We start from the raw sequence: 26,202 nt of genomic DNA on the forward strand, positions 1-26,202 counted from the left end.
CTCTAGGGCCCAAGCCCAGGGCTTCAAACAAAATGGGCGTGCACTGAGCAGGGTTGCTTCACAGAGCTGGAGGGCAGAGAAGAGACCCTGGTCTTGGAATTGGACAGCCGCCTTTACCCCTGGCTCTGGGGGGACCGGGAAGGAACGCTGGCTGAGTCCCCTGTCTTCCCTGGTCAGGTCCTGCCCAATTCGGTCATCTAATTGTTGAATTAACTGTGGGTGGGAAGTAGTTTCATTGCCGTTGAAGAGGTGAGGAAATAGCAGCACTGACAAGTGGAGCAATGACATCCTCAGCGTCACTGAGACTGTGAATGCCAGAGTGGGCTTTCACAGAAAGATCCAGAAGGCTGGAAAGCCTGTGCTAGGTCACTCCACCACAGTGCCGCCCGGATGCTCACAGGACACATGCTTCAATTGCCGGCCCCTTTCTGGCTTTGCCCAGGGCTCCCCATGAGCCCAAAGCCAGACCTGCACAAGGACCCCCTCCCAGGACCCGTCTACAGTGCAGTGTCTTAAAGAGCGAGTGCTTTGTGACAGTCGATTAAGACGTCTCTCTACAGAATCCCTCCTTCCTCTCCTTTGCAGCTTCCTGCTCCCTGCCTCTCCTCACTCAGGCGTCAGGCCCCTGAAGGGCCCCAGTTTGGACAGCTAGTGTGGAAACGCTCTCTAGAGAGGAGACAGAAATCAGCATTTTCCTGAAAACGCTTGGCTGGGCACTGAACAAGTGCTGATGTCGTTATTTCAGATGCAGTTTTCAGGGGCTCCTCTGCCCCGACCTGACCAGACTCCTGTCGCCTGTCTCTCTGGTGCTTTTCTTTACAGAATCCTGGGGACAGGAGTGTGGTTCACTCTATCATGTTGGGTGGAACAGACTTTGGTGACCACTTTCCGATGCAGGGCTCTGCCCATTGGCTCTGGACCAGTTCCATCTCCCAGGGATGGATTGACAGGGAGTGCTCGATTGTCCATGTGGACTTTCGTCTTAGCAGTCCGTAAGTGACAGGTCTTTGTTTAAATTGTGGGTATTTCCTTCATTAAGGAATTTGCATTAATCTTGGTTTAAACTATTGCGTTAGAATAGGATGCATCTTGATGATTGAGTTTGTGGAGGTCCTGGAGCTGGGTGCTGAGGTAAGTGCCTTCAGGAGTCTCACCTGGTCCAGGTCCACATGGAGGAGATGAAGAGGGGGTGGGGGCAGCGGGGAGGCCAGGTGATGCCGGGGTCATGAGCCTGATGCCACGGACGTGGGTGCTTCCTTCGTGGAGGGTTCCACCTGCTCTCCATCTACTCCTCTCCCCTGCCCCAACCTGTGCACCAAAACTTCTACAAGCTTCTGCTCTGGGCTCCACCCTGTGCTGAGCCCAAAGTGTGAGGTCCTCACTGTGCAGGGAGGAGCAGGGTGAGGGGCGCCAAGGGGAGAGGAGCCTGGGTCACGGGATGAATGCCATTGTTAGGCTCACAGGATGCTGGAGATTTGCCCAAACTGCAGAGTGACATATTCTCAACCGGAAACCGAGAAGAAGTCAAGCAGGCAGTGCTAGTGCAGAGACCTAGGGCGAGAGTGTGATGGGTGCACGAGGGCCAGCGGGGAGTCTCTGGGTTCAGAGCAGCTGGCCCTGCAGTGGGGAGAGCAGCGCCCTTGCCAGGATCTCCTACGTACTGGGCAGGGGTCTTGCCAGGCCCCCAGGAAGTACCCAAAGGGAGCACTGGGAGCCAACAGGACTGGCACTCTCAGACCAGAGGCTGCCCCAGGACCCTCATCCAGAGTACTTTCCCTCTGTCCAGACCTATCCTAACAGGCACAGCAGGAGGGGTTGCTGGAGCCTGGGGTGACACTGGTCTGGTGGTGCCACCCTGGGACACTGTGACTAGTTTCTGCCATATGGCTCAAAGGCACAAATCCCAGCAGAAACGGACCCCACCTGACCCCAGGTGGAGCCTGAGCAGCTGTGGGGACGAAGGGGCTGGAGCTCTGTTTGACATTCTGTGAGCACCGAGAAGCTTCTCCCCTGAGGGTCCCAGGACTGGGAGGTCCTGCCAGCTGCAGTTGGGCTGGATGAGTCTCCTTGTTGCGCAGGAAGCCCTTGTCCTGGTCTGGCGGGACCCTGGAGTAGCCATCTGGGAGCTCCACCTCATAGCACAGGTAGGTCTTGCATGGCCTGTTCACATTCTGGAAGTTCTCAGTGAAGGTGTTTCGTCCATCAGGCGTCTGGACAAAGGTGAGAGAAACGCAAAGACACCTGGCTCCTGCAGGTGCCACTCAGTTCTCTTCGCTCTGCCCCACACCCCTTCCCTCTCCACCCTGAGCTCCTTCCCCTGTGGCCACGTTGCAGCCAGACCTGTGGAGGACTGGCTTCCACTCACTTTGCTGGAGCCACCAGGCCTTCCTCCCTGACACCACTGGGGCCCCTGGGGACATCAGCCCTGTCCTTTAATCTGGGTCTCCCCCAGGAGTAGTGCAGGGGGCTCAGCGCCTCTGAAGGGGCCCTCTCCCTCTGCTCTTCAGAGACCCAGGAGCCTCATGTACCATCAAAGCACTTCCCTGGAAGCTGCTGAGTGTGTGATGCTGGGCCCCACCTCTTCCTGAGCTCAGGCCATTCATGCCACCCTCGGGAGTGGCACAGAAGCAGGAACTTCTCTGCCCCAATGTCACACCCTAAGTCCTCAAGGACAAGTTTAGGTTTTGGTTTCTCTGTTCTGACCACAGCCCTACCTGGATCCCTCCTGGACTGACCAGGGGATAATGAGGTCTGGGGAGGCAGTGGTCCCTGGGAAGCAGGGACCAGCAAGGCATGAAGTCAGAGGACAGGTGTCCATACCCTGAGGAAGGCCCCGGCTCAGTACACAGAGCCCCAGCGGGCAGGCTCCAGGGCGCCCATCCAGCATCTCCCACAGCAGCAGCACAGGGCGTGGCCTGGTCCAGGGTTCCTGGGGCCAGCTGGTGGAGGGGCCTGTGGGGAGCCAGTGTGGAGGGAGCAATCGGGTCTGAGAGGCAGCCAGCCAGCCTTTACCCCTCGTCCTGGAAGGGAAGTGGATCAATAAGTGCTGAGCTCTCCTGAGGAGCCAGCCAGGTAAGGACAGCAAACTGGACACGAAGCCTTCACTCCCTCCCTGGTTACACGGAGGAGAAAAGGACAGCTCCCAGAGGGGTAGGACAGCCATGACCACACAGGGAGTAGATAGATGCAGGATGGCCACCCATCTGAGAAAGGGCCTCACCTGTGCTCCTTTCTGTCCACCTCACGCCCTGAGGAAAGGGGGAGATTTGTATTCCAGCCCCAGGCGGGACTCTCAGCCCAATTGGCCATGTGTGTCCCCAAAGGGCTGCCCCTCTGTTCTGGGACTCCCCCATCCTGGCTCCTCTCAGACCACACTGTCCTGTCCTGGTGCTCCATCCCAGGGGAGGTACCTTCCTGGGAGGGCTGGAGTGGCCCCCGAGTCCTGCCCTGGACGCCTGCACTGAGCCCAGGCTGCTCACCTCCGGGCTGGCCTCACATCCTCAGGGTGGAGGCCCCAGCACCGTGTCCATGCTCTGCCTTCTCAGGCCGGCAGCCCTCCTCGTGGACAGACCACAAAGGCTGTGCAGGAGCATTTTGGGGGAGACCAAGAAGGGGCTTCATTGCAGGGAGAACGCTTTGCTCACCGGGCATTCCCGAGGGATGTGTTGTCCGTCTCCCCCACTTCTACCTCCGTAGCCACCTGTCCAAGTCTCCTCTTCTGGAATGTGCCCCAGCACCTCCTCCCTCCCCATCCCCACATCCCAGCCTGGCTTGATCACTGCTGGGCTCGTGCTCCCTGCTGAGCCTGCTCATCCCTCTGTATGCAGAGAACCTGGCCCACGTGTCTCCATGTGCGGGACGTCAGTTCTGCACTGAGTGACCAGTTCATGGGCGGCTCAGAGAATCCGTGTCCTATGAAGACTCGAGGGGATGTCACGTGTAGCAATGTCTTCACCTTCCTCCAAAGGTTTCATGTCCTGAGTCACGTATCTGAGTCCCCGCAAGAACGGGCAGGTGGCTGAGGAGGCGTCACCTTAGACCTGGGGGAGCCCCCTCTCTGGGCTCCGACCCCTTGTCCTCCAGGAGCCCCCCCATCCACCCGCACACTCTGGACCCTGACTCCCTCTGGCAGCAGAGGCCCAGTGACGAGTGCTCCCTCCTCCGGTCTCCTTGAGGCCTGGGGAGGACGCACGTCTTAAAGTCATCCACAGGCTGCTCATGAACCCCGGGTCCAAGTTGGCCCTCAGCACCGCTGATATGATGAGATGAAAGCAGGCCGCGTGCGGTCCACGCAGTAAGAAGTAAGACAGAGAGAAATCCTGTTGTTTCGAGGGGATGACGGTCCCTGCCCCCATTTCTGCCTCTGGAACATTGAGTGAAAATGTGAAAAATGCTCACATCTTGCTGGAGTTCCCACCAAAGCATGAGATGGTGTCAGATGGGCAGAGTGGACTGCGGTGCCCCCCGTGGCCGACAAAGGGTGGTCGGAGGAGGGTCGCCCCCTAAGCAGGGTCAGGTTGTGCCTGGATTTGCCTTGTTCCCCCATCGGGAAAACTGGGAACAGGGCGAGGTACCCTGATGGAGCCCACACTGGAGCCAAAGGAACCAGGGCACCTGCAGTGTCCCCTCAGCCAGCATCCCCCTGGGACAAGAACGGATGAGCCTGCAAGCGTCTGGCATCCAGGCCAGGCTGCTCTGTGTGACGTCTCAGCTTTGCCCTCTGTAGGTGGCCTTGCTTCCCCAGAGCCAGGACAGAAGACTGGCTGCCTGTCCCCAGCCCAGGGTCTCAGCAGTGTTCCCAGGCTGTGCCATGTCCTTTCTTCAGGACCTCAGGGCTCCTGTGTCATCGGCAAAGCTCTGAGACCAGGGGCCTCTGAAGAAGGGTGTTACTGGGAGATGGGGCCTAGGGAGATGGGGGCCTGGGGTGCTAGGGAGATGGAGAACACATCTGCATGGACTCGAACCTGACAACACAGGTTCGGGTCCTTTCTCCCAATGTAAGACCACCTGGTTTCCACCCAGGCTGCCCCCTTTGCCCAGAGTGACTGCACATTGTGGATTTTTGGTCACTTGCTTCCAGGAAGGAGGGAGGGCTGCTGACAGAGCCCAGAAATGGAAACCAGGGGGCAGATCTGACGAGCTTCCTCCTGAAACCCTCTCGGGAAGTGTTGACGTCCTCTGATTTCTGGCAGAGCTGAGATGGGTGTTGGGTGTGTCCAGGAACCCTGAGGAGGTTCCCCTCTGTCTTGTGCCCGAGCGTGCGCAAGTGTGTCCTGTGTGTCTGTGTAGGAGGAGCGGCAGAGCCTGTAGCGCAGGCACAGCTGGGTGCAAGCCCCATTTTTTGTCACTTATCTGGCTCCTGAGGTTCAGGCACGTACTGAGGAGGAAGCCACCTGATGTCCACGCCCCAGAGCTCACAGCCCGGGATGGAGGCAAGATGTTCTGCCTCACCACAGCCCCGGGAGGAGCAGGTGTTGGCTGTGATGGGGACACGCTGGTGTCCCTCTTTCTCCTCCCCACCACGCCTTCTCCGGGCTCATAATCCTCCTGCTCAGCCCCCAGTGCTACCCCAGGCCTCCTCCTCTGCTGGATTTGCATCCTGACGCTGGTCCAGCGAAGCGACCCTCAGCCTAGAACAAACACTGGCTGATTGGCTCATAGTATTGATATTCACTTTACCAGTGCACCTCTGCTCAGACAGACACAGATACTCAGGGAGAGGAAAACCTCACAGATCTGTCCAACATACCCAGTTTTCCTGGCTCCCGAGACGAACCTCAACCCCTCCCACACCCTGGGCCCTCCTGCGCCATCTCCGAGTCCTCTGAGGAAGTGTCCCGAGGCTGTTTCTGTTCCTCAGGCTCTGACGACCTGATGTTGTTCCGGAAAGCTGTGGCTGTCACCAGTCCCTGAGTCCTGGGCCAGTGAGAGTGTGGTTCTGTCCTCAGAGGGACCCTCCTCCTTGGCATGAGGACCGAGGCCTCAGGTCTGTGAACTCCTGGATCCATTTCCGCATCCATCTCAGCTTCCTCTGTTGTGCACACAGTTGGTGCTCAGTGTGTGTGTAAATTCAATGACCTGCAGTGACCCCGGGGTAGACAGAAGGGTCGGGGCTGGGAGGCAGGACTCTGGCTTCCCTCCTGGCTCTCAGAAGGAGAGGGTCGAAGCCAACTGTCATGGCTAAAGTGTGGTGGGCATTCCCTCTGTACTGGGCAAACATTAGCTCGCACGCTCCCTGTTTTTCTTTTATTTATGGCATCTTCTGCTGCACAGAAAGCTTCATTTCATAAAGTCAGTGATGCTGTCAGGACCCGGTCCACAGCCCTTCCTCCCTCAGCTCAGCCTCCGGTGCTTGTCTTCTCCTTCTCCTCATGGCTCCAGATGGCTGCCCACCTCCAGACATCACGTCTCATGCCAGGGGGAAGACATCACATCTCATGCCAGAGTCTGTATGAGCTCCTGGTGGATAAGTGTAGTTAGCTACTTTGAGTGTGGCTGATGAGAAACCCACTACCTTACAATTTCTATTGCTGTTTTCATTTCGAGGCCCAATTTGTCCTCCTCCCTCTCTGAAGCCTTCCTGCCCACCTCCCCCTCCTACTGGTTGACCCCCCACCACCACTACCCCCCACCCCCCCGCCAAGGCCCTTGTCTCTCGTGGAGGGTCCTGTCCAACCGCACCCCTCACCTCTCTGTGGTGCTCCTCACCTGCGGCCCCATTCCAATCACTGACCCCTCCTCCTGGGCGGTCCTTCTTCCCCAACCCTGCCCCCTCTGCTCCTGCCTCCCCAGTGTCTGAGCAGCTGCTTGAGTCTTTCCCGTGAAAAGTCCCATGGGCGTGCGTCACAGTCAGAAGGATGTGGCCCTGAACCTGGGCCCGGCCTCCTCCCAGCTCAGGGACCTTGGACTGGACTTCATCTCCGGGCCTCAGGTTCCTCGCCTGGAACTCAGAGACGATGACAGCGATGGACTGTGGGGGCTGTTGTGACAGTTACATGAAAACGTATATGTCAGGGCTTAGGACAATGTCTGAGAGTGAATCCTCAACGAATGATCCTGTTATCATAACAAGAAAGTGGGGAAATCCATCATTCAATAAACCACTCAACCCGCAAATTGTCCACCATGCTTCCAGCACCTTCTGGCTCCTACTGTGTGCAGCCGGACACTGGGGGAGTCGGGGTGCACACGCAGTGTGGGGGCCTCAAGAGAGCAGTGAGGCTGAGACCTGGGACAGGGTCAGTTCCTGGGGAAGGAGCCAGGGAAGGGACGGGTGTCCGGGGCTGTGCCCACGGGAAGGGGCCGGTGGGCACGAGCAGCTCCCAAGAGGCTGAACCACCACACAGGGGAGGGGAGCACAGCCCTGGAGCAGGAGGACAGGCAGCACAGACAGACCACAGTGCCTGGGCCACAGAGGGGTCCCCCGCCCTTCTGCACTGCTTCCTGCCTCTGTGACCTGTGGCTTAATTGCTTAATTACAGCTGGTGGTCCCACCACACGATGTCCTGTGGGAGCTCAGGAGCTGCGTACCTGACAAAGACGGGCCTGGCACACAGCTGTTAGCGGGCGAACAGGCCCAACTGCTTTCCTGATCCACAACACGTGTGCACATACACACACACGCAAACACACACACACGGTGACATGACAAAAAGAATCAGGCTCGACCAGATCCGAGGATGTCGACACTTCCCAGGAGGTTCCGAGAAGAAGCTCATCGTCAGATCTCTCCTTGGTTTCCCTTTCTGGCCTCTGACTCAGCCCTGCCTCCCTTCTTAGAAGCGAGTGTGCAAAAATCCACAAGGTGCAGTCACTCTGGGCACAAGGGGAAGCCCGGGTGGAAACAGGTGGTCTTACACTGGGAGAAGGGACCCCACCATCAGTGCTGTCAGGGGCGGGTCCATGCAGAACTGTTCCCCCTCTCCCTAGGGCCCTGGTGTCACCAGGCTGCCAGTCTCAGAGCTCTGCCCGTGACATGGGGACTGCATCAGAGAGGGGAGCCGGTTGTCAGCAGGGAGCAGAAGGTCCAGGGTGATCTGGGCAGGCGAGGGTGTGGGGAGCAGAGAGCGAGGAGGTGCTGGGAACATTGCAGAATTGGAGATCTGTAAGCTGCTAGCTGAGAAGGTGGACTGGTGGGGAGGTGTCCTCCCAGGGACACAGGAGCAAAACACTCTCCCTACACTATGGCCTTGGTCGCCCTGCCACATGCTCAGGCGCCTTTGCGGTCACAGCTTCAGGGCTGCATTTGCTGGGGAGGGCCAGTGAGGCAGGCTGAGTCCTGCAAGGCTCTGGGGCTCTGGCCATAGGAGCCACCTGGGGAGGGGGGAGCAGGCATGGGGCTCTGACCTGCAGGGCTCCCCAGGACACGGGCTTTGTGCACAGCAGCCCCTCCCCATGACGCCTGCAGCGGGGGGCTCAGAAGCCCTGTGAGGGATGAGGGACTAGAGGAGAATTTGGGGTGAGAGGAGAGCTTGCCCCAGATCACGGTGACATCCTTCCCCCGGGAAGGCAAGACCAGGGGGACCGTGTTGGGGAAATTCTCAGGGACCCCGGGCCTGGTCTCTACAGCCCTGGCTGTTGCAGACATGCTGTAGAGACGCTGCTGGATGTGCAGGTGTGCTGTGTATGGAGACGGTGACCTGGGCAGTGTGGGCGCTGGTCAGGACACACAAGACTCCGCAGACAAGTCCTCACCCTGAAAACACCTGCAACAAAACGGGGGCTGAGCTCCCCCCAGGGCAACGATGTCAGGTTAGAGAGGACCAGGTCTAGAGCAGAGAGGAGATGGGAGGTGACTCCGCACAGGGTGGGTTGGGAGGACACCCTCCTGTCGATCCATGAGGAGAGGTGCCCACCTGAGAAGGTGGGGACACTGTGCTGAGGTCTCCACCCTGAAGATGTGAGGCCAGCCTGGAGGTCAGCAGTCTGGGCCCAGTGCCGGCGCCCAGGGCAGGCTTTGGGGGCTGGTCCAGCTCTCCCAGGACGGGCATCTCCCCTGAGAGTGAGCACCGGGCCAGGATGGGATGGTCTGAGGGGAAGCAGTATGGGGAAGTCTGTGGGACAGAGGGGCAGCCCCTCAGGGAAAAGCACGGCTGGCTGGGGCACAGGGTCCCACCTGGGGCTGGAATACAAATCGCCCCCTTTCCTCAGTTCCTGAGGTGGACAGAAAGGAGCACAGGCGAGGCCCTTTCTCAGGCGGGTGGCCATCCTGCATCCATCTGCACCCTGTGTGGTCATGATTGGGCCGTCCCCTTTGGGAGCCGTCCTTTTCTCCTCCATGTAACCAGGGAGGGAGTGAAGGCTCCATGTCCACTTGCTGTCCTTATCTGGCTGGCTCCTAAGGAGAGCTCAGCACACAGCAGTCCCCTTTCTTTCCAGCATGAGGGGTGAAGGCCGGCTGCCTGTCTCTCGGACTGGATTCTTCCTTCCCCACTGGCTCCCCACAGGCCCCTCCACTCAGCAGGCCCCAAGGAACCTGGACTAGGCCATGCCCTGTGCTGCTGCTGTGGGAGATTCAGGATGGGCGCCCTGGAGCCTGCCCGCTGGGGCTCTGTGTCCTGCACCAGGGCCTTCCTCAGGGTATGGACATCTGTCCTCTGACCCGGTGCCCTGCTGGTCCCTGCTGTCGAGGGACCACTCCCTCCCCAGATCTCATTGTCGCCTGGTCAGTCCAGGAGGCTTCCAGGTAGGACTGTTGTCAGAACAGAGAAACCAAAACCTAAACTTGTCATCGAAGACTTAGGGTGTGACATTGGGGCAGAGAAGTTCCTGCTTCTGTGCCACTCCCGAGGGTGGCATGAATGGCCTGAGCTCAGGAAGAGGTGGGGCCCAGCATCACACACTCAGCAGCTTCCATGGAAGTGCTTCGATGGTATATAAGGCTCCTGGGTCCTTCAAGAGCATCCCAGAAGGAGGACACCCACTGTGAGCAGGCAGAGGAGCAGAGGACACAGAACCAGGGACAGTGAAGGGACTGAGACATGGAGGCCAGTGCAGCGCCCATGGCCAGGTACCACCCATCCCCCCAGCACTCCTGCTCTGGAGCCCCCTCCTCCGGGTTCACTGATGGGGACTCGCCTGCTCCCCTCAGGGCTCCTCCAGACCCCCGGGGGCTCCTCCTCTTCTCTGTCTGTCTCCTGCTGGCCCATCTTCGGTCCAGCTGTGACCCCTCAGCTGATGCCCAGTCTGCTTGTCCAGCCCGCATCCCCCAGGCTCCTGGGGTCTCCTCCTTGCTGGTCCCCGTTCCTCCTCTTCCTCCAATCCCCTCTGAAATCTATCATTTCCGCTTAGGCATCGCCTCTGAACTGTGGGTGAGGAGGTCACTTTCCCTTTAGGATTTGGATTTTGTCTAGGACACACATGATTCCCACAGGTAGAAAAATGTTCGGTGATTCTGTGAGGAGCATAGTCTCTTGCATTCTCTTTCCCCCGTGGTCCCACTCTGGACTGTGTTTGGCCCCGATGCAGCTTGTGGCTCAATTTAACCCTGAAGACAAGAGGAAAAAGCCCCAGTGGGTCCACTTCCCGCAGGGGAGTGGGTCAGCGGGGAGCGAGCTGGGAGGGTGAGGCCAGGAGAGGTGACCCGGCTACTCCAGGCAGAGGGAGAGGGCCACATCGGAGGCGCTGAGCCCCCTGCACTGCTCCTGGGGGAGACCCTGGCTCAAGGATGAGGCTGATGTCCCCAGGGGCTCCCAGACGGTGTCAGAGAGGGACGCCTGGTGGCTCCAGCAAAGAGAGTGGAAGCCAGTCATCTCTTGGTTTGGCTGTGATGTGGGGGCATGGGAGGGAGCTCAGGGTGGAGGGGGAAGGGGTGTAGAGGGGAGGGAACAGCACTGAGTGGTCCCTGAGGGAGCCCCACGTCTTTGGGTTTCTCCCACCTTTGCCCCAGACGCCTGATGCCTGAAGACACCTTCACTGAGAACTTCAACAATGTGGTTTGGCAGAAGGCGACCTATCTGTGCTATGAGGTGGAGCTCCCGGATGGCGACTACAGGGTCCCGCCAGGCCAGGACAAGGACTTCCTGCACAACCAGGTGACTGACCCAGCCCTACTGCAGCTGCGGGACGTCCCAGTCCTGGGACCCTCAGGGGAGAAGCTTCTTGGCTCACAGGGTGTCCCACAGAGCTCTCCCTCCTCGTCCCCGCAGCTGCTGCGGCTCCACCTGGGGTCAGGTGGGGTCCGTTTCTGCTGGGATTGGCGGCTTCAGCCACACGTCAGGAACTAGTCACAGTGTCCCAGGGTGGCACCACCAGCCCAGTGTCACCCCAGGCTCCAGAAACCCCTCCTGTTGTGCCTGTGAGGATAGGTCTGGATAGAGGGAAGGCAGTTGGGACAAGCGTCCTGGGGCAGCCTCTGGTCTCAGAGTGCACGTTGTGTTGGCTCCCGGTGCTCCCTCTGGTGACTCCTGGGGCGCCTGACCGGACCCCAGCCCATTACTTAGGAGATCCGGGCAATGGCGCTGCTCCACACACTGCACGGCCGGCTGCTCTGAGCCCAGGGACGCCCCGCTAGCCCTCGTGCCCCCATCACACTCCCGCCCAAGGTCTCTGCACCTGCACCGGCAGCCTGACTTCTTCTCAGCTTCTGGTGGAGAATCTGTCACTCTGCAGTTTGGGCAAATCACCATCCTCTGAGCCCAGGCACCTCTCCCCTTGGCTCCCCTCACCCCTCTCCTCCCTGCACAGCGAGGACCTCACACACTTGGGCTCAGCACAGGGCGAAGCCCAGAGCAGAAGCTTGCAGAATTGTTGGTGCATGGGTGGGAACAGGGGAGGGGAGTAGACAGAGAGCGGGTGGATTCCTCCACGGAGGAAGCACCCATTTCTGTGGCATCAAGTCCATGAGCCTGGCGGCACCCGGCCTCCTCGTTGACTCCGCCGGCTCTTCATCTCCTCCCTGTGGGGCCAGACCAGGTGAGGCTGCTGAAGGCACTTACCTCTGCACCCAGCTCCAGGAGCTCGACAAACTCAGTCATCAAGATGCATCTGATTTCCTTTTTTCTTTTGCTGAGGAAGATTGGCCCTCAGCTAACACCTGTGGCAGTGTTCCTCTACCTTGTTTGTAGGACACCACCACAGCATGGCCACCGATGAGTGGTGTAGGTCTTCACCCAGGACCCAAACCTGGGCCGCTGAAGTTGAGCATGCCAAGCTTTACCACTTAGCCACGGGGCTGGCCCTATTTTAATGCAATAGTTTAAAAATAAAAATTAACACACATTCCTTGATGAAGGATTGCAAAGAATGTAAATGAAGACTGATCAGAGCCACCCCTGAGGGCCCAGCAGTTACAGCTCAGCGCGCTCTGCTTCGGCGACCCAGGATGGTTTCCCGGTTGAGAAACCACAGCACCCATCAGTCAGCAGCCGTGCTGTGGTGGTTCACGAAGAACTAGAAGGACTTACAGCTAGGAAATACAGCTGTGCTCTGGGGCTTTGGGGAGGAGAAATAAAGGCTGGTCAGTGTCAGTGCTGTGGGGATCCACAGAGAGCTGAGCTGAAATGAAGGCAGCGCTACGGAGCCGGCCCTGTGTAAAGTGGGGATGTGTGTTCACCACGGAGTGTTGCATTGTGTTTGATCATGTAAACACTGCATGGACATCTGATTCATCTTGATGCTGAGGTGGGCGCCCCGCCCCTCTAGTTTTGTGCTGAGGCCAGTGCCTCCCCTGCTCCCCCTGTGCTGCCCTCCCCCTGTGCACAGCAAACGACAGAACACTTTTCTTCTTCTTCTCCACTCAGGGTGGTCACATGGCCGGGCCACCCCGCCACGCAGAGATGCGCTTCCTGGACCTGATCTCTTCTTGGAACCTGGACCAGGATCTGTGCTACAGGGTCACCTGTTTCATCTCCTGGAGCCCCTGTGCTGTGTGTGCTCAGAGACTGGCTGAGTTCCTGCGGGAGAACAGCCACGTGAGCCTGCGCATCTTCGCTTCCCGCATCTACACCAAGGGAGAGAATGGAGACTACAGGGAGGGACTGCGCACCCTGCAGGAGGCTGGGGCCCAAATCGCCATCATGACCTCAAAAGGTCAGCACTCCTGTTCTGGGGATGGGGTCCAGGGGCAGGGAGAAGCCTGTAGGAAGTTGCTAGAAAAGGATGGGCAGGATGCAAATCCCTGGGGGAGGAGCCTTTGTCTGTGGCTTGCAGGGGTGATGCTAGACTCTGGAAAGGACTGTGGGGCTAGTGGAAGGGAGAGTTCAGGGAGGCGAGCTGGTCCTAGGGAGGGAAGGGAGGTTGGGTGGAGGTGCAAGAAGGATGTGGGGCTTCCAGAAAGGAGGAGAATTGGGCTGGCTCAGCTTCCAGTTGGAAGAAAGAGTTTGACGGCTAAGTTCCTGGGGAGAACAGAGAAAAGAGGGCAGTGAAATTGATGGGGAATACTGTCCCTAAGAGTCAGCCAGACTCTGGCCCTTGCCCCTCCCAGGTGGGTCTCAGCCTCATGTCCCCTGTCCCTTCAGAGTTTGAGCACTGCTGGAAGACCTTCGTGGACAACCAGGGAAGGACCTTCCAGGCCTGGGATGAGCTGGATGCTGAGAGTCGCTACTGGTCCATGGAGCTGCAGCGCATTCTACAGCCGACTGCTCCTCCCTCCCTGCCTCCCCTCTACTTTCCTCCCTCCCATCCTGTCCCTGGCCCTTCCTTTCACTCACTCAGAGGCTCCTCTGGGTGATCTAGTCCCTCCTGGGTGGCCAGCTCCATGCCTCCCTTCCCTTCTCACAAGCTCTCTGCTTTCTCCCCTCCCTCCTCCTCTCTCCTCCTCCATCTTGGTGACTGCCCCGCACCTGTGTCCTCTTTCCACCTTTCCACTCCCTGCTCCACCCAGCTACAACTGCTCACCCTCGACTCAGGAACAACAAAGGATGGACCTTACTCTCTCTAAAGAAGGCAGGAGCCCTCCACTGAACCACACATCAAAGCACTTTCTATCAAGAAATGCGAACACACCATTCACCACCATGTCCACATTGATCCAAGGAAACCAGCAAAAGCCTCGGAAGCTCCTAAGAAACAGTTTCAGAAAAAAAACCTCCGAGTGGATTTACTTTTCATAACATCTGTCTTAGGTTCCGGATAAACATCAGTAAGACTACACTCAACACTATCAGAATAGTCTTAAATTTTTAGAGAAATAATTATTCTAATTGATTTTAAACCCAGAGCAGTACAGTGAAATACTAAGAATCTAACGCTGATTTTTTTCTCTGTAAATGTATGATGAAGTCCATATATTTAAATAAACACCTGCTAATGTGCCAACTCCGTGCTCTTTCTTAGTGGACCTTCCGGGGGCGGGGGGGGGCAGTGGTCGCACTATTTCCATCTGTTGTGAGTAACAATCAGCTAAACCCTGTAGGAGGGGAATCTAGAAAACCTTCCCTCATGGACAACCTATCACACTGCTAGCAGTACTGTTTTTGAAATGACCACTGTTTTTGAAAAGGCCACGTGATAAGAGACAGAGAAAGACCAAGTCTAAGAATTGGGAGGGAGCATTTAAATGTGCAGCTAGACGGGTGGCTGGGACTCACTCCAGCCTTCTCCTCGTTCCTAAGTCCTCTGCCTTGGAGAGGAAGCTGAGGGGGAGTTTTGCTGCTCAGAGGATGGCTCCGCCCTTTACGTGCAGGAACCACGCGGAGTCCAGCCCTGGCAGCTGGGCGTCCTGCACAAGGCGTTCCAGGCAACCGGGGCTCCCAGGTCTCTCCTCACAGACATCTGCTGACATGTCAGGGGCCAAACTGTGTCCCAGCCTCACCCAATGACTGTCAAGGGCTGGGGGAGAGGAGTCATTTAGTATGAGACACGGGAGGTATACAGAATGGGGGCATCCTTCAAAGAAAGGATTAAAAACCTTTCACGATGGGATGCAGTCTTTGATTAAGATACAGAAACTTCTAAAAGACAAAATGATTTCAAAAATGGCTACAAAAGACATCTGTTAGCAAAAAGAAAAAAATCTTTGACAGAAGTCGCTTGTTATCTGAACAGGTCCAACTTCCAGAAAAACAGTTTGGATCCAACCGTTCTTTTGAGGTTTTTTTTTTTTTTTTTAAGATTTTATTTTTTTTCTCCCCAAAGGCCCCTGGAACACAGCTGTATATTTTTAGCTGTGGGTCCTTTAGTGGTGGCATGTGGGATGCTGCCTCAGCACGGCCAGATGAGTGGTGCCATGTCCCCGCCCAGGATCTGAACAGGCAAAACCCTTGGCACCCGCAGCAGAACGTGTGAACTTAACCTCTCAGCCACGGGGCTGGCCCCACTTTTGCGTTTTGTACGCGAGACCTGGTTCAAATTTTGAATGTGTCTGTTTGCGTCTGTGTGTCTCTGCCTGTATTTGTCTGCCTCCAGATGATCTAAGTTCTAAAGGAGCTCTATTTAATTGGTTTGGAATAAACACTTTTATAAGTTATTTATAAATGTAATAGAAACTAGCTCAGATGTTTTTCAGGACATGACATAAAATGATCTTTGGTAAAGGCAAACTTGCTTAAGTTTATTGCTTTGATAAAAATAAATATGTTTTCAGAGTTATCAAGTTGGGATGTGGTACAAACATTCTCTCTGTTACATAAGTTGTCAGCAAAACATAATAATTGAGAATAACAGCTGATTTTGTCTGATGTCTCATGAAGGTTTTGTAGGCAATAAAAATATAATTATTGGGAAGAAGAAAACTAAATAGATATGAAGAGGTTTCTGGAGGAACTTTTTAACAATAATTGTGTGTTATGGTAGAGGTACTTAAAACAAGTCAAGATGACGGCTGACTGTCTTAATATCACATTAAGATTTTGAGAGTAATCTAAACATAACTGTTTGGAACACAATTTAAATAGATACAAACTAGAAATAGTTTTGGGTGCAATAATTACGTTTTATGGTGTATGTATATATATATATATATGCTTGAAAAATAGCTTGCAAAATCTTTTTGGTAATTTGAAACTTAGAGTTTTGCTACATTAAGTTAGATGATAAAAATTTGTTGACTATCTCAGCCATTTCCACATAAGATAAAATATTGGAAATTGACTACTAAGCATAGATTTATCTGCCTTGATTTCTTGGCTCAAAGAAACTAAAAGATGCTTGAGTTTATTGATAAACATGTTTTGCACATGCTGAGAAATTTTCTATTAGAAAGCACATGTTTCTAAAAGGTCTATATGCAAGGAAAGTAAAATGTATGTTTTCAGTAAAGAAGGTATAAAGAATAGAGATATTTTGTTTGTTCTATTAAGAAAGATAAATTTGTCCTAAAGTACTAGGAAAGAAGAAAAAAGGAAAGAAGGCATGGGACAAATTCTGAATGTAAAAAGTAATGGCAGAAGGTTTGTGGAAGGAAAACCCTGAGGAGTTTTGTGCATGGTCAAGTTGGCTAAGATTGAAATTAATTTAATTTCAGTATCAAAAGTAAGCTGGTACAAAAGTAGAATTTGGCTTCCTCTCTCTCTCACCTATAAAGATAATTCCCTGGGACTTTTGGTCTTGTATTGATAAAGAGGGTAGAAAAGGACTTTTTAATTTTTGAGTAAGTTTACCTAAACGACAGAAAATGTGTGTTTTGATAAAATAATTTCCTACGTTTACAAGGACTGAGGTCCACCTATGACGGGTTGTTTGAGTGTTTGACTCTCTGTGCCTTTGACTGCTTCTGCTGTCATCCTGAGTCAATCGATAGCTAAACATTGTTTCCATTTTACCAAGCGTTTTAAAACGTTTTGATATTTTTGACAAACTCGCCTCCTCCAAATTAAAGTCTTCCTTTTGACTTAAAAAGGAAACTTTGAGAATTTCCCATCAGCCCTAGGACTTCTCAAAGAATTGGTTCTGTCTGAAAAGAGGGAGATAATAGACTAATTAAACTTATTTGGCATGTTAAATTACATGGAAAGCATTATCAAATAAATGATAACAAACCTTCTTGCGTAACATTGTATGGATAAATGTTATTAACACAAATATTTTAAAAATTACATAACCTTCTGAAAATTCTGATCTCTCCTGAGTGTCAGTCATAGTTCTAGTTATTATCTCAAATTGTTTGTGACGAAAATAACCAAGTGTTTTTGTCAAGCCCAGGGGAGGTGGGGACAGTCCATGTCCTGGGACGGGAGGGCTGGGGGCAGTCATCACACGTAGGAGGGCCTGAGGGAGGGAGCCGCCAGCCCTGGGTCTTGGAATGACCGTGGCCCCAAGTCCAGCAGAGAAAAGGATGAGATGTAGCCACAGGGACCAGCCTGAATTCAGGGCAGGGCAGCTGGGAGGCCACCAGCAAAGGAAACGAAAGCTTCTTGGCTGGGCCCAGGCGTGGGGCTTAGAGAGGAACAAGGGCCTGCAGGGACCCCAGGACAGCGCTGCAGCCTCCCTGCCTCCTCCCGCTCTGGCCCCCAGGTGCCCGAGGCCTCCAGGGGCTTCCACCTCCACCCACTGGCCACAGGGCCGAAGGGCCAAAGGGCAGCACAACCCCTACCCATGCGTCTGGAGCAACTGGCTGGTGTCACCCCGTCTTGCTAGACATTGACGTCCTTCACAGCAGGTGTCAGCCAGGGACAGGCACAGACACGCCCCATGTGCAGGGAAAAAGGTAAAACTCTAGAGATTTCCTCCTTCGGACACCTTTCTTCCCATCAAGTTTAGACCTAAGACGCTGGCAGCGTGGAGTTGGGTGGAGGCGACACAGAAGGAACCCCGAGTCCCAGGTCGCCCCTCAAAGTTCCTCCCACACTCCCACAGGCCTCCCTGGACCATGTTGGGGTGGCCAACACCAGTCACAAGGCCGCCAGAGCCATTCCCTCCAGCCCTGGAGCAGAGCTGCCACCACGGCCACTCGGGGATCTTCCCAGTCTCCCCTGGGCTGGTCTCCAGGAGGTCAGGCCCGGTCACCCCTGCATTCCAGGCCCCCAACCGAGGCATGACCCCGAGAAGGTGCTCAGTTCACCATTACTGGTGAATGAATGAGGCATCAGCCTCGCCTTCCCTGGGCAGAGAGCAGGGTTCCAAAAGGCTGAGCCTGAGGACCCTCATCTGGCTTGCATGGTCTCCCAACCTACCGCCCCGCTCCCTCCTCCTCTGGGGGCCGGGATCTTGCCCCGTGGAGATGCGCCCGTATTCCCATGGACCTTCGGGAGAAGCTGGAGCCACACAGGTGCGTTTCCTGGAGCCCTCGTCCTTATGTGCCCAGACCATGGCCCAGATCCTGACTGAGCACGTGACCTCAGCCTGAGGCCCGACTTCTACAGGGACCTCCAGCAGATCTGCAGGAGCTGAGACCCTGCCCACGCCTGAGGCCTCATGGAGATGATGGCTTCCAGGGGTCAGCTGCCTGGCAGGGGTCTGGTGAGGAGGGCCTAGCTAGTCCCCAGGGGAGTGTCCTGAATTAGGACTGTAGGTGACACTGGGGGCGAGATTTGGGGTCCGAGACATACAGGCGCTGGAGAGGGGCATGTGTGGCCGGGCAGCCTCTGCTCCCTCCTGGAAGCTGACCATCTCCTCTCCCACGGAAGTTTGCAGAACGCTGGGAAGACTTTGTGCTCCACCAGGGAGGGCCTTTGAGCCCTGGCCCAGCCAGCACACAGGCACCAGCAGGCATCCTGGGGGGAGGCGCCCCCGGCCCTCTCTCTCTCTCCCTCTGGCTTACTCTCCCCACCTCCCCGGTCTCTGGCCCTTCCCACCCTTTCTGGGGAGACCTTCCTTCTGTGGGTTTTCCTTTGTCTCCCTTGCTCCCTGCAGCCTCTCTTCTGTCCTCCCTGTGCTCACCTCAGCTTCACTCTCTGCTTTGTCCCCAATCCTGTGTCCCCCTTCCATCCCCTCTGCCTCCCTCCCTCTCTCCCTCCTTCTTTCCCTCTACCTCCTTGCCTCCATCTCCTTCCCTCCCTTCTGTTTCCCTCTTTCTCTCCCTCCCCTCTCCCTCTCTCTCTCTCTCCCTCCCATCTAATTGGTCTTAATTTTCATTTCCCTGATCTCTAGGGAGGAGATGAAAGTGACGCTTTTGTTCTAAGCTCTTTTCAAGGGAAATCCTATCTTTCGCTCACTTCTTTTCTTCCTGTGAGATCTGGCTCTGCTGGCCTGCTATTGGCTCTCCTACTAAGTTCAATGGCCTCATTCTAAAAAAATTTGCAGGTCTTCCAAAATACAGAATGACATAAGCTAGCGATGAAAATGTCAGGGGCTGGCCCCGGGAGCGAGTGGTTAAGTTTGCACGCTCCACTTTGGTGGCCCACGGTTTTGCTGGTTTGGATCCTGGGCCCAGACATAGCACTGCTCGTCAGGCCATGCTGAGGCAGCGTCCCACATGGCACAACTAGAAGGACTCACACCTATGTACTAAGGGGATTTGGGGAGAAAAAGCAGGAAAAAAAGAAAGAAAATGTCCCCTTCCCTCTGCAACAACTGAGGGAGAGCGATCTTGCTGTGCCATTGAAATAATTCAAGAGCTAGTTCCACGAATAGGAACAGAAGATTAAAATCTTACATGCACAGAGAGTCAGTCTGGGTTCTCTGTGCTGTTGGACACTTGTGGGAACACTGGTGACCATGACCAAGTAGTGTGGGGTAGTGGTGGGAGTAGGGACGCCGGAGCCAGCTGCCTGGGTCCAATCCTGCCTCCACCCCTTACTGGATGGCGACATCTGGCAGGTGACTTAGCCAAATAATTGGCCTGTGATATGCAGATAATAGAACTTCCTCATAGGTGGTTGTGAGGCTTCAATGAATTTGTTTATTTTATATCCACATACACTATGGAGAGCACCTGACCCAGAGTAAGCATGATTGAAGTGTTTGCTATTACCTTATTATCAGAAATCTGTCTCTGAGAACAGAGCATTAATCATCATCTTGCAAAAGTCGTAGAAGACCCATACACTGAAAACTGCAAAACATTACCAAGAGAAAGCAAAGACCTAAAAAAATGGAGAGATATACCATGTTCGTGGATGGGAGGGCTCCCCATTAAGTTGTCAATTCTGTAGATTGCATGCACCGTCCCAGCCTCAGTCACATTCTCAAAGCTCTGCCCCCTTGTGGCAGCTTTGCAAAGTGTCGGGCTGGCCCAGTGCACTACATTTCCCACAATTCCCTTTCCAGTAGTTTGGGATCAGGATGGGCCAGGAGAGATCCCTGTGTTCTGGCGACTGAGAGGAGGAAGTGAAGCAGCAGCCTTTCCTGGTGTGCTGCGTATTGAGGTGCTGACGTGACTCATCTCCTTGGTGTGAAGCAGCAACTGCAAGGGCTTCCCCCACCTCCTCCTTGAGCTTCTCCGACCCCGGGGCCAGCTGTGCGTCCTTAGCTCCGTGACCAAGGGCCCCAGCAGGACACCCGGACCACTAAGGTCAGAGGCAAGGAGGAACCCATGGTTTCTGTCCATCCCCGTGTGCCCCACAGCTCTTACTGTGGGGTCCAGCTTGCTCCTGCGCTCCCACACCTCACATCCATCGTCCTTCCCAACTGCTCGTCCTGCAGACTTGAAGCTGCAGCCGCAAACAGGAAGACAGCACCTTCTAGAGACTGCCTCAGCAGCCCCACAATTGCATAGACTCAGAGTCCTATAGGGGATCCTTCTGTACATGTACCGTCGGATCCAGCAATCCCACTTCTGGGTATGTATACATTCGGAGGAAACGAAGTCAGTACCTTGAAGAGGTATCTGCACCCCCATGTTCATTGCAAGGTTATTCACAACAGCCAAGACGTGGAAACAGCCTAAATGTCCCTCAATAGATGTGTGGATAGAAAAGCTATTATATATCTCTCTGTATATTTCATATATATATAATGGAATATTATTAGGCCATAAAAATGAAGGAAGTCCTGCCGTTTGTGACAACCTGGATGAACCTGGAGGGCATTATGTTAAGTGAAATAAGGCAGACGGAGTAGGACAAATACTGTATGGTGTCACTTATATGTGGAATTAAAAAAAAAAAAGTAGGACTCATAGAAACAGAGAGGAGAATGGTGGTTGCCAGGGGCTGGGGTGGTGGAGATGCGGAGAGGTTGGTCAAGGGTACAAACTTTCAGTTATAAGATGAGTAAGTTCTGAGGATCTAATGTGCAGCATGGTGACTATTAATAGTTACGGTTAGTTATTAACACTTACGGTTATTAATGCTGTATTGTAGACTTGAAATTTGCTGGGAGAGTAAATCCTGGGTTCTCACTACATGAAAGGCAATTGTGTGAGGTGATGGATGTGATTAATTAACTTGACTGTGGCAATCATTTCACAATGTGTATGTATATCAGCTCATCACACCGTACACTTTACATATGTACAATTGTGTCTGTCAATTATACCTCAGTAAGGCTGGGAAAAAGAGAAATCATTATATGAAATCCTTATATGAAATATATATATATTGTAGTGGCTCTGCGTTTTGTTTGAATCCTGACTAATACATCCCTGAACTGTTCCCTTCCTCCTTTGTCTTTCCAGAATGTAGTAAAATTGTAATGCTCATTACACTTTGTGTGGTGTATTTGCTTCTTGGGGGACGTGATTAAGTCTGAGCTCTGATTAACCCACGGCCTGGGGACTGAGGGGTATGGATTTCCAGGGGGTTCAGGCGAGGTTGCAGAGTTCTGGCCTGGGAGTGTCAGGATTTGAAGCAGATCCCCGTGTTTCCCTGAGCCCAGCACACTGCCTCTCCTAATGCTTCATGTGTTAAACACACAATTGTAGTGAAAATTGGCCATATTTAGAATTCATTGATTTTTTTAAAAAACAGTACCTATCTAACTTGTGGAATAAACTAAAATAGTACTTAAGAGAAAAATTTATGTCATTAAATGCATGTATTAGAAAAGAAAAAATTGAAGGGCCAGCCGGGTGGTGCAGCGATTAAGTTTGCACATTCCACTTTGGTGGCCTGGGCTTCCCCGGTTCGGATCCCGGCTGTGGACATGGCACCGTTGGGAAGCCATGCTGTGGTAGGCGTCCCACATAGAAAGTAGAGGAAGATGGACACGGATGTTAGCTCAGGGCCAGGCTTCCTCAGCAAAAAGAGGAGGATTGGCGGCAGTTAGCTCACGGCTAATCTTCCTCAAAAAAACCCACAAATAAGCAGAAGAAAAAGAAAAGAAAAAATTGATATTTGAAGTTTAAGTGATCAGTTCAAGAAGTTAGAAAAGGGAATAACAAAAGGATTAAAATTGAAACCTAGCTCTTTGAAGAAAACGATAAAGCTGCAAAATCTCTGCAAACAGAGAGAAAGCAAAAATAGAGTAAATTATGAATAAAAATTGGGGTCATCACTACAGAGACTGGAAAGTCTCTGTACTTCTTACAAAGGTGTGAAGAGTCAGAAGAGAATACTATGAACATACTTAAACCAATAAGTTTGAAAAATGAGGCAGAATGGACAATTTTCTAGAAAAAAAATGAGAAAAAGATACCAAAAGAAATAGAATACATGATTCAACTTTAAACCATTAAAGAAATGCAATGATTAGTTAAAATGTCCACATGAACAACCATATCAAATCACCCACCTGGAAGGTTTATGGTGAGTTATCAACCCTGTCAGTATTAGAATTGAACTTTCCCAGGAAACTGGAAAAAAGTTAAACCTTCCCAGTTGATTTTGGGCAGCTGCTATGTTCTTGGTTTAAAATTGGATAAGAAGAATATGAGAAAGAAAAATTAGAGCCATATTTATTTATAAACATAAGTGCAAAAAAAATCATAATTAAACCATTGGCAAACAAATATTCACGCCAAGAAAGATTTAAAGAATATGGGACTTATAATTTTCTATTTTCCTGTCTTAGAAGAATTTTCCTTAAAGGGGAAGGAGACAAAGAGGCCCTTCATGACTGCCACTGTTCAATGTTGTGCTGTAGTCCAAGCCAGTGCCCCAGGACCACAATAGAAAACAAGAGCTACAGGAATTGGAAAAGGATAGAAGCTACTAGAAATAGGAAGCAAGGTCTCGGCAAAGGTGGTAGATCCAAGTTCAATTTAGAAAAATTAATAGTGTTCTCAGAGAGTGGCCACAAACAAAAGCGTAAAGGTAGATGAAGTCTACATAAGGCCTTTATGAAAAAGTACAAGACTCATTGAAAACGTGAGAGAAGACCTGTGTAAACTGAGGTGTGTACCACGTTAACGGATGGGGAGACTCAGTGTCACAAAGCGTCTATGCTCCTCAAAACGGGTCTGCACGTTGATAAGAGGACTTTTCATGGAACATGAAAAAGCTTGTCCATAAATTCATGTTGATCTATAAAGGACTAATACAATTTCAAAGAATAAGAAGATAAGGCAGCTCTCCACACCGGAAATTAAGATGTGCTCTAAAGACCTAGGGAGACTGGCATGGTAGGCGCCCAGGCACAGACAGAGAAAACAGTGGAGCAGGAGCGTTCAGAGACAGCCTATATATACATACATGTACATGTATGCACACGCACGTACACACAGCAGCCTATACATATACACACACACACGTACACACAGCAGCCTATACATATACATACATATACACACACACGTACACACAGCAGCCTATACATATACATACATATACACACACACGTACACACAGACAGCCTATACATATACACACACACACGTACACACAGCAGCCTATACATATACATACATATACACACACACGTACACACAGACAGCCTATACATATACACACACACACGTACACACAGCAGCCTATACATATACATACATATACACACACACGTACACACAGCAGCCTATACATATACATACATATACACACACACGTACACACAGACAGCCTATACATATACACACACACACGTACACACAGCAGCCTATACATATACATACATATACACACACACGTACACACAGCAGCCTATACATATACATACATATACACACACACGTACACACAGACAGCCTATACATATACACACACACACGTACACACAGCAGCCTATACATATACATACATATACACACACACGTACACACAGACAGCCTATACATATACATACATATACACACACACGCACACACAGACAGCCTATACATATACATACATATACACACACACGCACACACAGCCTATACATATACATACATATATATACACATGTACACACAGACAGCCTATACATATACATACATATATATACACATGTACACACAGACAGCCTATACATATACACACACATGTACACACAGACAGGCATATATACCTATATACACACATACATGCATATACACACATGGACATACATATAGGCACATATGTACCCACATGAGGCATATATACACACACATGTACACACACATACAGGCATACCTCGTTTTGTTGCGCTTCACTTAATTGCAATTTGCAGATATTGCATTTTTCACAAGACCCTCCACCAGCAAAAAGATTATGACTCGCTGAAGGCGCAGATGACGGCTAGCGGTTTTGAGCAATAAAGTTTTTTTAAATTAAGGTATGTGCATTGTTCTTTTGTACATCCTGCTATGGCACACTTAATAGACCACAGTATGGTGTAAACATCACTTTTATATGCACTGGGAAACCAAAAATTTCATATGACTCGCTTTAGTGCAATATTTGCTTTATTGCGGTGGTCTGGAACCCACCCCACAATATCTCCGACGTACACCTACACAGATACACACACACACATATATTAAATAAGTTTATGGCATTACACATCAGTAGGACAGGGGGACATGGATAGAAATTCATTAAATTCTTCTTGTATTGGCCATCCATATACAAAATTAAAAATTAGATATCTATGTCCTATCACATACATACACGGAAAAATTGATACATTTGAAAACATTGAATATTAAAACATCTACATATGGAAAGATATCCTAAACTAGGAGCCTAGCCACAGATTGGAAGAAAGTATTTGCACGGATGGAACTGACAAAGGGTTACTATTCAGAATATCTGAAAATTCTTTTGAAGCAATAAGGAAAGACAAACTACCTAGTAGAAAAATACACAAGGGATTCAGCCAACAGTTTTATAAAAGAGGAAAACAGAACGGACAGAAAAATTTGAAAAGACGCTTGGTCTCAGTAGAAATCAGGAAAATATAAAATAAAACCTCAGTGGAGTAGCTTCTCACATCCCACCAGGCTGGGAAAGTGAGTGGCGTGGTAAGGCCGGTGTCGGGGAGGATGTGGGGGATGGTTAGGCTTGCATTTCTCCTGGGGCGTTTGTCAGCACAAGGGCTCCAGAAAGCAATTTGGCAATGCCAGGTATGGGTGAAGATATCCATACCCCCTTGCCAGCACTTTCCATTCTAGAGCCTTCCTTAGACAAACTTGCTCACAAGTACACAACAGGGGACCCCTGCCAGGCTGTCAGCAGTGGTGGGAAAGGGCGAGCAATCTAACTTCTCCCATGTAGGAGAATATTTCCATTGCCTTCCAATGCTGCGGTGGGAGACTGTAGCCACAACCAAAGCCAGAATTGGATCTCCATGTGGGAACGTGGACTAATCACAGTAGCATAATGTTGAGTGAAAAAGCAAAATAGATAGGCCGGAAAAATAGATACGAATGCTATCACCTAAGAAATGGTGGGAAAAAAGCGCCACATACTGTTTATGGAAAGATACATATGTAAGTAGTAAAACCGGGGAAACGTGGAAGAGAGGGAAACACACAAGTTTTAGGATGTGGTTATCTGTGGAAGGACAAGAAGCAGCAGGAATGGATACTCTATGTCTATCTCTATATAATGGTTATATATTTTCAGACAAATATTTAGAGAGATCTGTAGCAAATATGGGGTAACATAGTATCTATTAAATCTTGGTGGTGAGCACACGGTATCTGTTCTATTCTGTACTCTTCTCTTTGTTTACAGAATTCCATGATTGAAACACACATGCCCGGGGTTCCCTGCAGCGCAGGACCCAATGGAGATGCAGGTGATGGAAGATTCCCAGACGGGAGCCCAGGACAGGAGCCGAGAGTGAACGGAGCCCTGGCCAGCAGCTGACTTCAGCGGACTCAGCTCTTCACCATGTTATCAAGACAGCAAACACACACCCTAGAACAGTTGACTATTACAGACATTACTGAGGAGTTTTTGGAGAAATGAAGGAGGAGGCACACGTCCCAAGGAAGAGCATTCCCTCCCTTGACCCAGGGACTCTGCCCCCAGTCGGCCTCCTGACCCACCTGCGTCTCAAATCGCACCCCCACCCTGTCTCTCACTCTCCCCACCCCCAGCC

At 52.1% G+C, this 26,202-nt stretch overlaps 1 protein-coding gene across 1 annotated transcript; it reads left to right on the forward strand.

Moving 5' to 3' along the window:
- Nucleotides 1-9,901: 9,901 nt before the first annotated feature.
- Nucleotides 9,902-13,844, forward strand: APOBEC3Z1B (apolipoprotein B mRNA-editing enzyme-catalytic polypeptide-like 3Z1b). The gene is made up of 4 exons (NM_001163680.2): nt 9,902-10,009; nt 10,889-11,033; nt 12,741-13,029; nt 13,458-13,844. The coding sequence occupies exons 1-4, from the start codon at nt 9,981-9,983 to the stop codon at nt 13,667-13,669; spliced, it is 675 nt and encodes a 224-aa protein (NP_001157152.2). The 5' UTR covers nt 9,902-9,980; the 3' UTR covers nt 13,670-13,844.
- Nucleotides 13,845-26,202: the final 12,358 nt, after the last annotated feature.

Source organism: Equus caballus, chromosome 28 (assembly GCF_041296265.1).
Source record: "Equus caballus isolate H_3958 breed thoroughbred chromosome 28, TB-T2T, whole genome shotgun sequence".
NCBI lineage: Eukaryota > Metazoa > Chordata > Mammalia > Perissodactyla > Equidae > Equus > Equus caballus.